Raw genomic sequence first — 14,843 nt, 5'->3', positions numbered from 1 at the left:
AGTCTGTTTCCATTACACACTATGAGAAACACTCACTGAAAATGATCATTGAAGTCTGGAATTGATCTCTTCTGAACAGGCGTCATGTTTAAAGGACATTCCTAACTACTTTGTTCAATAAGCAGTGTCACAAATATTTGATCCAATAATTGTAAATATGAACAATCAGGATGTTATTATTATGCATTTGTTATTATGCTTTGGAAGTAGGGATGTCTACATGGTCTTGGGATAAACCTCCTAAAATTAATCAATTCATTTTCTACACCGCTTATCCTCACGGGGGTCGCGGGCATGCTGGAGCCTATCCCAGCTGTCTTCGGGCGAGAGGCGGGGTACACCCTGGACTGGTCGCCAGCCAATCACAGGGCACATATAGACAAACAACCATTCACACTCACATTCATACCTATGGACAATTTGGAGTCGCCAATTAACCTAGCATGTTTTTGGAATGTGGGAGGAAACTGGAATACCGGGGAAAACCCACGCACACACGGGGAGAACATCTTGTCATCTTGTTCAAAAAAGCAAGTTTGAATATCCAAACCTCAGCAAATGTAAGAACGCCTTGTCTAACATAAGTGACCAGTGACCTCAGTTCTTAGACTGTGATGCAAGTCGAGTTTTGATGTAAATCGGATCTTATACCTAAATCAGGGGTCGGGAACCTTTTTGGCTAAGAGAGCCATGGAGGCCAGATATTTTAAAATGTGTATCTGTGAGAGCCATATACATTTTGAATGCAATAAAATGTGTGCATTTTTATGTAAGACCAACAGTTTTAGATATAATGGGCTCTAATTATGTAGACCAGGCACACTACCCCACGCCAATGGGGTGTGGCCAGCACACTTTCGTGAGCAGCGCAGTGTCTAATAATAAATCAAATACTTGTTGCCATTAATACAACTTCTGCTGCTGCATAATTTTGCACCATACTCAGTATATTTCATTCTTTTGGCCATCTTCACCAGAAGGCTTGGTTCTGCAGCTTTAGCTATTTGACTAAAGGAGGAAAGTCTACATTCACATGTTGACATCTCAATGACCGAGGTAGACTACTGCATTACCCAGTAATAATCGAGTTTTGGTGTTTGACCTGGAAAATATCTTCAAGAAAGATGGATATGGCCGGCCGTATTGCAGTAGAAAATAAATGGACGGATTAAAATGCATAAGAAAGTTGTTGATTTTTAATATTATTTTTAACAGTCATTTCTGTGATGTTTACTTTAAAATTTTAGCAAAAATACATTTTTATTGTGGTAAGAAATGCTTGAGAGCCAGATACAGTCATCAAAAGAGCCCTACCTGGCTCCCGAGCCATAGGTTCCCTACCTCTGACCTAAATTATACCTAGAATGACTCCTGAGTCATTCATACAGTACACAGAGGACATGATGGACATTAAATAAAATAATAAATCACTAAATACTAGAACACATTCTATCTCAATAATAAAACCAATATAACCACTATGTAGTTATTACTGTTTTTCAGCAACATGGGACTTATATGTTGTGTCGTTCAAGAGTTTTGTGATGTTTTGTCAAATGAGTCCTGACTGTGTGTACGGCTGGATGCAGAGAAGACAGTTGAGTTTGCTCAACTGTGAGTTTGCTATGTTGTTTTGGTACGGTTTGGCCGCCAGTAGCCTTTTTGGTTTTGCAATGAAGAGACTGATTTTGCAATTATGGCAAGCCAATATTGAACACTTGGGACTCAAATTTCCTAGACCAGGCGCAGTCCGGTGCAGCGCCACGCACCCACGCCTCCGTCCCTCCCACCGGCAAGTGGCAAAAAGGGAGAAGAGAAGGCGTGAGAGGGTTTAACACAGCCGAGTGTAATCTTAACCAATCAAATGAACACCTCTCATTGCCTTTAAATGCATATAAAAATCAGTATGACATGTTATCATGAATGAACAGCATACATATATATAAACCTTGTTGGAGGTTTTTTGGAGGTGTTTTAATCATAGTTTTTGCAGGTTGCAAAGGTGGTCCCATTTCATGCAGTGATGAGCTACCTCTTTTTTACCTGTTTTTATACCTTTAGAATGCACAGACGTGTGTTCATGTCTCACATAAATATAATGGATGATGGGTAAAATTCCCCCAAAAGTGCAGTTTTCATTTAGTTTGTGTATGTCAGCCAAAATATATGTCCACACATTCATATCATACCTCAACATTTGCATTTCAAAACAAGGGAAAATTTCCAGAAAATACAGGATAATAAGAGAAATCCTCAGAAAGACCGCCAACACACAATACACTGCAATACATTGTCCTTGCCGATTGCTGTTGCTCAAGCGTGGATAACGTCACCACTGTAGCCTGCAGACTTGACTAAATTTAAAATGTAGAAAAAAATTGAACTATACAAATGGAAGGCAATGGTAAAGAAGGGAAAAATATGTGACTTTTCCACGGACAATGTGAGCATTTTCAGGTATGCTTTGCGTGTGTGTGTGTGTATTTGTGCAGGAGAGTCATGTTGTCTCTTCTTATTTGGCTGTAATTATACTATATTGTATTTTTTATATATGTATTATGCTGCACAGTGGGCGAGTGGTTAGCACGTTGGCCACACAGTCAGGAGATCGGGAACACCTGTGCTCGATTCTCTGCTTGGGCATCTCTGTGTGAGTTACCCGTTCTCCCAGTGCGTGTGTGGGTTTTCTCCGGTTACTCCGCTGTCGCTGTGCCACATTTTTTTCGGTACACACACGCATACTGAAATACTGAACTGTGACCCCTGTTGATACAAATACATGTATTGATGCACCCCACATACACACACACACACACACATACATACTGTATACACACACACTGCACTAAGGAGCTCCAACTATAATAATAGCTCAAATAACTCATAATAACACAGAGAAAATCTGATACAAATATTCGACAATTCAACAGAAACCAGAGTTAGGTAAATAGATTTTCAGACATGTGTGCCATCTCTTAACTTGATGTACATTTTCAGTTAATTTGGTGCTGTTATATTTACAAATATATGTCATTTATGTTTCTTTCAATAAAATACAGTGAAAATGGGCATGTTTTAGACATAGCGTGACATGGTGATTAATCATGATTAATTAATCTGAACACTATGATTAATCTGATTTTAAAACTTTAATCAACCCTAAGTCTATTCTATTATATTCTATTCTATTCTATTTTATTCTATTCTATACTGTAAAGTAGTGTTTCTAAAACCTACAGTAGGATACAAAAAGAGGCATTCATCATCCTACTGTGGCTTTAAGCAGGTGTTTACATGACCAGATGTTTTCTGTTGCTGGCCAAAGTCTGATTGGGCTCAAATATAATATGATTTAATTTAACAACTGCAGCTGCAACTTGCAAATATGCCGAACTGAATCAAGAGGCCAGGTCTTTCTTTGAAAGAAAAAAAAGTGTTTTTAATACTTTTTGGGGATAAAGTAGTATCCTGCCTGGTTAATGTTGAATATGAAACACTAGAATCGTCTTATGTTTCTTTAAGTTTAACACAGCCAAATGAGAATTTATTTTTTTGGCAGCTAAAGGTCAGCAACATTATTGAATTCATCCGATTATGAGACAGACAATATGACAACCTCGTCTTAAAGCGATAGTCTGCGTTATATTCCCAAATGCACACATAATGTGTTGTTTTTACTCTAACAAAATAAGAATAATACATATATATTGTTCATTTTCTGTAGCAATAGATTTAACTGCCCGGTACATATGCATGACACAGACACATTTAAAGTATTATGTTGATAATTTTATAACATAATTATTTCAATTAACATTTAAAAAATAATAGCCACTTAGGGAAATTAAAAGCCAGCGCTCCGGCAGACAGACTGTGTTGCATCAGTATTGTCGGTGACCACACAAATGATTACTGTGCTACAATATGCAGTGACATGTACAAATACCAATTTAACCTTTTATATTTGGAAATAGTACTTTCAAAAACATTTGCATGTAGTACATTTATTAAGTTCTACACAAATTGTTTAATCAGATTTTATTAAACTACGGTTCCATGATCAGTGTAAAAAATAAACCCAATGGTATACGCTTGGTGGACTTAAAGGGATAGTTTGTATTTTTTGACATGGTCTCCTAAGTCCAGTTCTTGTGTGGAAAACAAACACATACACAAAAATGGAGAGGCAGCAGTGCGCAGGGATACGACGGGAGACAAAATATAAAGCCGAGCAATTTGTGAGGTCTGATTTTTTTCAAGAAGGCATTTGTGTGATGCGAATGTATTACTCTTTTGAACGCATATTGTTTTGAGAAGCCAAACCCCAGCGACTACCTGGCACTATGTACGTGGTATGACCGAAATGGACTGGACTTTAGAAACCAAGTGGTGGGACTACAGTGCTCATGGGGATGTCATACAATTTTATGTCAAAAAAATCTGAACTACCCCAAATATGCAAAGAGGTCAAAATAAGGTGGTCAAAAAGTAATGTTGACTGCCATAGACGTATTTTCATACACACGGGACTGGTGACTAAATAGACAAAAATACAGACACAGAGTTTGTCTGGCTGTGGATCTGTCACGATCGCAAAGAATAGGGGTGACATTGGTGACGCCGTTGTTGTTGTTCGTCTACAAATAGTACACATGAATACATGTATAGTTTACACACGCGCACACATTTGTAAATAGTTCATTTTTAGGTGTTATACTTTGTGTTATGTTCTAAATCTGTTCATAAATGTATTTATTATGTCATGAGAATATTTTTTTGGTGTTGTTTTTGTTGCTTCATAGACGTAAACAACTGTTCAGATGTTTGAGGTGTCAGTCGATGTCAGTCAGCGTATTGCTTGAATTTGCCTCTCGACAGAAAAAGCTAATTTTCTCAGATTTTTTGCGGGAAAATCAGGTGTTTTCGCTGAAACATGTATGTTCTACTACCAATTTATACAGCCCAAAAAAGAAACAAACTCTTTATCTGAAGAAGAGAGTCCAAAGTTGATTTACATTGTTGCAATGTTTATGTAGTCCTAAAACTCAATATTTTGTAGGTCTTGAAAGTTCAGCCAATATGCCCCAAAACTGAATTTTTATGTGGAAAAAGAAAAACCGGACGATGATCTAGACTGCCATCCATTGTGAGTCGAGTCATAATGTGTGAGGCTGTGTTATTTTGCCATGTCAAGTACATTACACAACCTCATTAGTTTTATATTCAGTTTTACATTGAACTTTTATTCAAAGTTGTTAAGCCAAATATACTGCACCTACTTCATATTCAAGACCCGCTCTTAGCACCTAGTCAGTATTGCCTCTTGGTGGGTACATTTCAAACTCGTCACGTTGTAGTTTTATCAAGTTTTTCCCATAAGTCTTCCCACCCCTTCAAGAACTGTCTCCAGCACAGGCAAGCAGGCAGGCAGGCAGGCAGGCAGACACGCATCCTGTGGGGAAAACTCAGCGCACTTACATAAAGTGATGCACACACTAAGATAAAGTGAAGGAGACTCTGACATTTGGCTAGTGACAGGAGCTGTCCGTCCTCTTTGAAAATGTGTATCCTAAACATCAAACATCGGGCAAGGAATATTAATCTGACCTCTGTCAATGTGTGAAGTGGAAGATTTGAAGATGAGATTTAAATGAAGGAGACCGTTTACCCATGAGACTTATGAGCACAAGCCAGAGTAGATACCATCATTATTACATTCTATATTTCCTCATATATATATATACATATATGCAACTCATACTGCTCATTTGACTGGGAATACATTTCAAAAAGTGTGCAATTATCCTGCTACATTTGAAGTCCACCTCCTCAAGCAGAGATGGGATTGTGATGTTTCTTTTAGTCCTGCAGTGTCAGTTTGTGGGGGATCCTTCTGGGACTGCAGAAGTCAACTTGTCTGATATCAACAAAAAAAAAAAAAAAAAAAGGCACAGAGGTGGGAAAAAGGTAGGTCCAACGCAACGGTAGAGCTGACAAGTTGCCAGAGGCTTCCGTTTACACGAAAACTCAGCGCTCCCAGTCAATGGAACAATATTTCTGTGCCTTCAGACTTAGAGGTGGAGAACAATGTCATCTTGCATTATTTAGCTCTGAGCCTCCATGTGTGGACCTTCTAGCACACCAACTATTACAAATATTGAATCAATTCAGAGAATGGTTATGGAACCGTATTTATATGAGAATAATATAATAATGACTCATGCTATCATTGTGATCAAATTCTATACCTTTTTCTTTGAAAATGTTACATAAATCATGTATAAATTTCCCAATATTTTAGTGAGTGCCTTTCATTTTTTGACTATGTTGTCAAATAACTGCTGAAATATTGACACTTATTTTAATATAATTTAATTATTGCCACACCAGCAGACACATAGAGCATCTCTGGTAGGATTATACAACATAACATTGATCATGAATTACTTATGTGCATATGTTTTTTTTTCATTAACAGAATATTGGAAATGAGGAAAATTAGGTCATGCATGTATTTTTTAATATTTGATTGATTTAAAATGAAATACATTTCATGTTTTGAAAAAAAAATGTAAATATGCCCTTATTAAGGCCATATGCCATATGCTTATTTGCAATATATACATTATAAATGTAATTTTTATTATTGATTTGATGCAACACACACACATATATATATAATATGCGTGGTGCGTTCATGTGTGTATGCTTTCACTGTTGATATTCATTTAATGATTTAATGGTAAACATCTTTAAAGCCACTGTTGTTTAAAGCAATCAAACATGTCCTCACCTTGGTTAGAGGTTCCTGGGTCAGACAGGATACTTTTGGTGAGCAGGACCAGGAGCAGGTAGTATTTCCCAGAGGACAACATGGTTGAGTCAGACAGGTGCGCTCAAGAGGCGCCAAAGCACGGAGCCCTCAATAGACCCTCCAAAATAAAAGCTGTGTGATTGTCATGAAAACAATCTGCAGTATCCACACCGACAAGGTCACTGTCTGGTCCACATGAGTTGTTTTCATCGGTAAGATATCATCAGTAGCTCCAGGAGGTGAGCAGAGAGGCGATGGAGATGAGCTTCCATTGCGCGTATACCAAAGAAGAAACACTTCGGCTGGAGCAACTTCCAAAATAAAAGAAAAGGCGGGCTCGTGCGGAGTCTCGGCGAACTTTGGCGATGGACGCTTCGGGATAAAGTCAATATGGATTGGATTTCGATGTCTTCATTCCAAGAAAGGACAGACAAGCAGGAGGCACAACAAGGAAAGAGATCTCGGACATCCCGCTTCACTTTCAGCTCTCTCTCTCTCTCTCTCTCTCTCGTTCGCTCGCTCTCTTTCTCTTTCTCTCTTTTTCTCTCTCTCTGTCTTTTCTCCAACAGAGAACAGGAGACCAAATAAATATATGATTTTGTTCGTTATCTTCATTTCTACTTTATTTCTGCTTGAATGTATTACATAAACACACGAGTCTAGACACAACGTGTGTGTTTCTATTTTTGGGAGAATGGGGGTGAATGTGGAAGTATGAAGCCACACACAAGCATTCTATGGTGCATCTTATATGACTGCATTGGATGATGTGCTTTCAGGAGCAGCAATGCAATGTGTCTGGGGCTCAGACAAACAGATTGGATGCAAATAAATACACAATAACACACATTGTGCAAGAATACAAACACACACACATACACACTGTGTCCTTGCTCTTTTGCAAGTGTAGAATTAGTCACCTGCAGCACATTCATGCATTGTAAATGTCATCATGCTTTCCAACACGGATTGATGAAACAAAGGAATCATCCATTATTCAATTCTGGGAAGTTGTTGTGCTGCTTTTGTGTGCAAACAGTCATGGTGTGGTCATCCAGGAGTAAAAATGCAGCTCTGCATGTTTAGTGATGCATATGATTCTATCACCAGCATCAGCACACCATGAAGCTACAGCACAAAGTACATTGTACACACACACACACACACAGAGAGAACTATGTCATAACGTTTACTGGATGTTTGACACCTTCGTCCCTCCACCTTCCAACTGGTGATGCCCTAGAGGTGGTCAGGGGTTCAGATCTTGTGGAGACATACTTGGATACTTCTCCACCTTCACCTTCAACTTCCTCAGGAAGACTATTGTCATCTTGGCGGTGTCTTTGGTGCCATTATCATGTTGAAAAACTGCAATGCGAAGGGAGAATATTATGCTCTGCATAATCAACCTCCATGTGCAATATTAAGGGCTCTAAATGCAACATACTAAGTTCTATGTGAAGTATTTCCATAATGCTTCATATAAACTCACTAGCAAGATCTCAGTGTATAGACTGGTCATACAGTAAACCTCGGATATATCGGACTCGGATATATCGGAAATTCGCTCACAACGGACAGATAAAAAAGAACAGATTTTTCTGTAATGCATTTCCAATAAAAATTCATTGCATATATCGGATTTTTTATAACGGATTTCACCTATTTCGGACAAAATCTCCAGTCCCGTTCCAATGCATTTCCATTAAATTTCCCTCGCATATATCGGATGGCCGCATCGTGGTGCTCCGATTCGCCGAATCGTGACAGGCCGCTATACGACGTCATTTGCAGCGTTGCCTGCGCGTCCAGGTACATTGGAAACATAGTCAAGGAAGTGCCTTTTTATAACGGATAAAATCCGATTTACGCATATACCGGATATAAATCCGATATATGCGTAAAACGGACATTTTCCGGTATACGCATATAACGGATTTCGCTTATATCGGCCAAAACCAGTGGGAAAAATTGAATCTGATATATCCGAGGTTTACTGTATATAACTCTGGGAAAAACTGTTGATTTTGTTAATACTTGGGTTGTTCATATTTATTTTTCTATATTGTGTATTTTTGTACTGCTTAACTGATTCTGTACTCTTGCTGCTGTGCAATGCAAATTTCCCCACTGAGGGACGAATAAAGGCATATCTTAATCTTAATACTTTATGTTGAAATTTAGGATTTTCTCAATGAACCGTAGCTCCCAGTGTAGCACTCATGTTGACACTACCACTAACTGCTTGTGTTGCAGCTATTTAGACAATAATGTCAGTGTGTTGAGTCATTTTCAGTGGATAGTAAATCTGTACAGCTACACAAGCTGAACACTGACTACTCTGAATATGTTAACATTTCATTTCTATATTACTGTCACTTGTGAAGATATACTGTAGCAACAATGTTTTGAGTTTAAACTTCTACCTGTTCTTTACGCCTTCTTTTTGGTTTATTCTGGTTGGATTTGCACTTTTAATGGTGGCAATATTATGGGTGAGCAATTCACCAATCATCTTAAATTATTTTTTTGTTAAACTTGTTAAAAAAAAAACAACAACATGTCACATCTCAGAGAAAGACCCTAAGAACCATGGACAGTGACACCAGACAGTATTTACTGATTTGTTTTTTTCATGGGTTTTTTCATTAACAGAATATTGGAAATGAGGAAAATTAGGTCATGCATGTATTTTTAATATTTGATTGATTTAAAATTAAATACATTTCATGTTTTGAAAAAATGTAAATATGCCCCTATTAAGGGCACAGGGGCCATATGCCATATGCTTATTTGCAATATATACATTCTAAATGTAATTTTAATTATTGATTTGATGTAATATTGTTAAAAAACAACAACATGTCACATCTTAGAGAAAGTTTGTGTCCCTAAGAACCATGGACAGTATTTACTGACTTGTGGGGCCCTATCGTGATCATTTCTGAGCTTTTAAAAATGAAATTTTTCTTCACGGTGGGTCACTATGGTAGGTTTGTTTTCATAAGAGGTGTCATAAATCTCAAGTTGCACATAAGTTAAATCTGCATTCTTCTCCTCTTAGCCCGAGATGCTGGGATTCTGCAGCCTCCACCCTGGCCACACCTACTCTGTTGCGATTGGTCAGGTCAAGAACCAGTGTTAACTTAAAAACACACTGATGTCATGATACATCAAGAGTACAACACATACATTAGCTTGAAAAGTTGGACATTTCGCTAACATCAATTATACATCTAAATATAAATACATATGTATATATATATTTGCTTTCGCTACATAATATATCCCTCAATTCCTTTTTCTATCTGCTGTTTGAGACACTCTGAGCATGTGGTTTTAGACTGAAATGGTCAATTCAAAGTCATTTAGCTCCTGCTGAGTCAAAGTAGCATAACACTGTTGCATACTCATATAATTCATATAATTCTATTGTTGCTCTTAGAGTGGCTGAGGAAATGGATAATTTGATATGTCCATTCATTCACAGCATGGTATCCGAAAAAAAAAGTTGTTCAGTCCCAGTTGTTCAGTTACAGTGTGTGAAATGGATCTTTGTGGTTCAGTGTTGATTTGTTGTGTATTGGTGGGCTAATTGTGTCAGAAATTCTGTGACAGATCAACCTTATATGACATTCAAACCGGAATATATTTTAGAGCATCGAAGCGCTTGGTGGTTAGGGAGTTAAACTTTGGTCATACCGTTTTTGTAACATTCATTATTGTATACTCACACAAGCCAACACCGTTGGCATTCAGTCAAGGTGTGGGTATACAGTAAAGGTCTAATTACTGCGGTTCTTGTGGTGGTCTGTTTATATTCTGGAACTGTAATTAATGAGCCTGTTATATCAAGAATTGGGCAGAAAATGCAAAAAGGGGGGTAAAATTATACAGGGGTATGAAAAGGTTTGGGCACCCTTGGTAATTTAAATCACTGGTTGTTTGGATCAGCAATTACAGTTAAATATATATATTACAGTTAATATGTAATATCATATAGCAAACAAACACAGTGATGTATGAGAAGTAATTTTTTAAACAAAAGTTGGCAGGTGCAAACATTTGGGCACCCGTGCTGTCTTATTGATTTTTTAATACTAATTATTAAAACACAAAATGTGTTTGGTAAACCTATTGTAATCCTAAACCCTTGACCTGCATACACACAGGTGAAGCCAATCACCTTCGTTGAAGAGTAGCAACATAGTAGCCTCAAAACAACGGTCAAATGGCCTGAAAGCAATGGTTGTTCAACATCATGGTCTAGGGCAAGGATACAAAAAGCAAGCTCAGAGATTTCAGCTGTCAGGTTCCACTCTGAGGAACATAGTGAGGAAATGGAAGACCACAGGCACAGTTCTAATGAATATCAGCTAAGCGGAGGCGAAACATGGTGAGAACAGTCTTACTCAACCCACAGACCACCTCCAAAGACCAACAACATGATCTTGGTGCAGATGGTGTGACTGTGCTTTGTTCAACTATTCAGTGCAATTTGCAAAAGGAGATGCTGTATGGGAAAGTCATTCAGGAGAAGCCTTTTCTGTGCATATGCCACAAACGGAGTTGCTTGAGGTATGTTAAAGCACATTTGGACAAGCCAGCATCATTTTGGAATAAGGTGCGGTGGACCAGTTAAACTAAAATGGAGTTATTTGGACATAACAAGTGGCGGTATGCATAGTGGATGAAGAACACAGCATTCCAAGACAAACACTTGCTACCCACAGTAACATTTGGTGGTGGTTCCATCATGCTGTGGGGCTGTGTGGTCAGTGCAGGTACTGGAAATACGGTTCAATCCTGTTGTAGGTCGCATGGATTCCAGTCAGTATGAGTACTTCCAGCAACACAATGACCTTAAACACTGATCAGATTCTACTAAAGCATTCATGCAAAGAAACAAGTACAACATTCTGGAATAACCATCTCAGTCCCCAAACCTTAATATTATTGAAAATCTGTGGTGTGATTTAAAGCAGACTGTCCTTGCTTGGAAATTATCAAACCTGACTCAACTGGAGCTGTTTTGGAAAGAGGAATGGTCAAAAATACTTTCAACCGGAATCCCAACCAAGAGGAGGATCGACTAAATATTGATGCAATTTTTTTGTTGGGGTGCCCAAATTTATGCACTTGCCTACTTTTGTTCAAATAATTATTGCATACTTTCTGTAAATCCTATAAACGTCCTTCCACTTCGTATCTATCACTGTGTTTGTCTGCTATATGATATATTTAACTGAAATGGCTGATCCAAACAACCAGTGATTTATAAAGGAAAATCTTGAAAATTATCAGGGGTGCCCAAACTTTTTCCTACCACTGTATATATGTTGTAGAATGTTGAAATAGCACACAAGACAGAGCCTATCATGAGAGCAATTTAAAGGAGAAATATACAGTCCTGTATACTATACACTCAAGCTTATTTTAGCCCGTAAAAAAGCAATATATCCTTACTGCCTCATTTTCCAGTGCTTGACAGCCACTCTATATATACTCACCAGACGCCTTGTAGTTCCATCTTGACACTGCCAATGCACGTTTGACTATAAATTGCTGCTCCAGAATTACACATGCATCTCCACCTGCCTATTGCATATATGTTTCTCACACACTATTGCTTGAATTGAGCACTTCACGATATGTCTGTGATGTCTTAAGAGTATCATAGAGCAAGCGACTTCATTGAAAAGTCAATGAGTACATTTGCAGTTCTGTGAGGCTGTCTAGTATGCACAGGGATGGAATTATAAGGGAAAATGGTCTCAACCTGGTTTCCCACAGCAGTTGTTGTGTTAATGTACTGTGAAAAAGGGTCATCAGTGGTTTAACCCAAACTAATAAAATCTAGGAGTGTGAAGTAAAAAATCTGCTCTTAAGTAAATGTCTTTTAAAATATTACACACTACTATATACAAGTGTGTCTTTTCTGCTTATAGAGTGTTCATTTTATTAACCTCTATTATTATTAACACGTACATACAGTATGGTGCTACCAACCGGGAGAGGCTCACTATACCAAAATTTAATAGAGGTTTTTTGGAGTGCAGGCAATGTGGGTTTAGTTCACACTCTGTTGATGGTGTTAATGTGAGTGTGATATACGGTATGTGCCCTGTATGTGCCACTTTCAACAAGTCCTAGTCCACCTCTCATCCAAAGTCCACTGGGATAGGCTCCAACCCACACTCGCCCGACCCTGTAACAATTTGGGTGACCTTATATTGCTGCATATTTTGAGAAGGGGATGATATTTGCCCAAACATAACTACTGTATCTGCAGGATGCAGTATTGTGTATAAGTAAATATTGCAAGATATGGTGTTTGGATGTGTGACTCAAGATGGATGAATAAACAAGCAATGCTGGGAAGTAGTCCATCCACATCTTTAATATCACAAGATTCAATATGCCAAAAGGTAAAATGCAATAGTTTGTTAAGCTAAAAGTTTGTTATATTGTCGAAAACCGAGACAGTGTACAAGAACTGAGGCAAAAAAAAATTTTTGACAAGTGATGATTGATTGTACAATGACATGGAATTCAGAATTTTTGCAAAAATTTTCACCAAAAACATGTTCTTTAAAGTTGCACATAACTTAACTGCGCTCAAGCTATTCATTTATTCATTTATTCTACCGCTTATCCTGTTGAGGGTGAAAGGTGAGTTGGCACGTAACCCAACTGACTTCAGGAGAGAAGTCAGTTTCAAACCAACAACCACCTGCCATTCAAACCACTTGCAAAATAAGTGGCAATAAACCTTTAACATTTGCAATCTTTGTTAAGTTTCACCTAACAGAAGTAAAGAAGTATGACCTGTGTAGGCCTACTCTGCAATAATAACACTTAACTGTGTAAGCTGCTTTCAGTGGTTCTTATATTTATGGGAAATCAAAACAAAACAAAGCAAATTTTAACATGAAAAATCCCATCAGAGTTCTCATATCTGCATCAGTGTTGTTTGCTCAATACTGTTTAAGCCTGCACTGAATTAATGTCATCAATCATTTGTGATGTATATTGTTCTATTCTGTATCTATATATTGTTCGATAAAAGGCATTTTTTCATTTTATGAACCATTTCCTATTATTTTTTGACTCTGAGAATAGATAAGATTATTTTCTGTATTCTCCATCTGTGACCGAAGTCCCTCTTCTTACGATATCATGTGTAGCCCATTGTTGCCAACTTGGTGACTTTCTCGCCAAATCTGCTAATCTGCCATCTTTCCAAACCCTCATGCCGACTTATTTTCTCAAAAGAGAATAGCACCAAATGCAGGCACTTTTCCTGGCATCTTCAAAGCATGGATTGTTCTGTGGTCGATGCTTAGAGGTCCGCCCTATACGCAATGTCAAGATGCATAGCATTTCTAAAAGGAACATAATATTAGAATATTCAATGCTATTTCACTGCTCTGATTTCACCATGTGAAAGAGGCAAACATCAGAATGAAGTGGTTGGAGTTCTGACCAGCAAGAGAAAAATATGGAATATGGGTTTTGTGAACACAAGTGCAGCTGGACTTTCCGCCAAACTGTTGCTGAAGCCTGATGTCCTTTCAACGTTACTTGGTCATGTTGAAGAGTCAGAAGCGCACGCTGTAAGTAACAACTTCATTTATGTGTTTATTTTGTGTAAGTAAGCAGTTGTCTGTGTAGCATTATAGAGTGTACATACAGGAAGCATCTTATCTACATGCATGCAAATTACAAGCCCACATGTGTCTGGAGTTGCTAATAGCCTTTTTCCACCACAATTTATGGATTTTTAAACATGGCTAGTCCTGAAAAAAACATTTAATGACCAAATCTACACTACCAATGTTTTGTCAAGATTGTCTGCACTCCATAAAAGCAGACCTACGTTACCACTCTGAGTTCATACACGGCAAGTCAGGGGTCTCTAGCCAGTACATCATGAGCTACCAGTAGCACCTAAACACGTTTCAATTGGTTCTCCAAAGGGTTTATTCATTTACTGTATTATCAACTCCTATACCGACAAAATTAGACA

The 14,843-nt window shown here is 38.0% G+C and overlaps 1 protein-coding gene across 2 annotated transcripts in view; it reads right to left on the bottom strand.

The window, feature by feature from the left end:
* The window catches only part of LOC131139204 (ephrin type-A receptor 6-like), a 61,291-nt gene extending 53,975 nt beyond the window's left edge, over positions 1–7,316 (bottom strand). For both annotated transcript variants that reach the window (XM_058088551.1, XM_058088552.1), the window contains exon 1: positions 6,794–7,316. In XM_058088551.1, the coding sequence (XP_057944534.1) occupies positions 6,794–6,875 (82 nt within the window). In that variant the 5' untranslated portion in view covers positions 6,876–7,316. The remainder of the gene's footprint in view (positions 1–6,793) is intronic.
* Between the last annotated feature and the right edge of the window lie 7,527 nt (positions 7,317–14,843).

The sequence above is a fragment of the Doryrhamphus excisus genome, chromosome 12 (assembly GCF_030265055.1).
Source record: "Doryrhamphus excisus isolate RoL2022-K1 chromosome 12, RoL_Dexc_1.0, whole genome shotgun sequence".
NCBI lineage: Eukaryota > Metazoa > Chordata > Actinopteri > Syngnathiformes > Syngnathidae > Doryrhamphus > Doryrhamphus excisus.
This window is presented reverse-complemented; position numbering and strand designations above follow the sequence as displayed.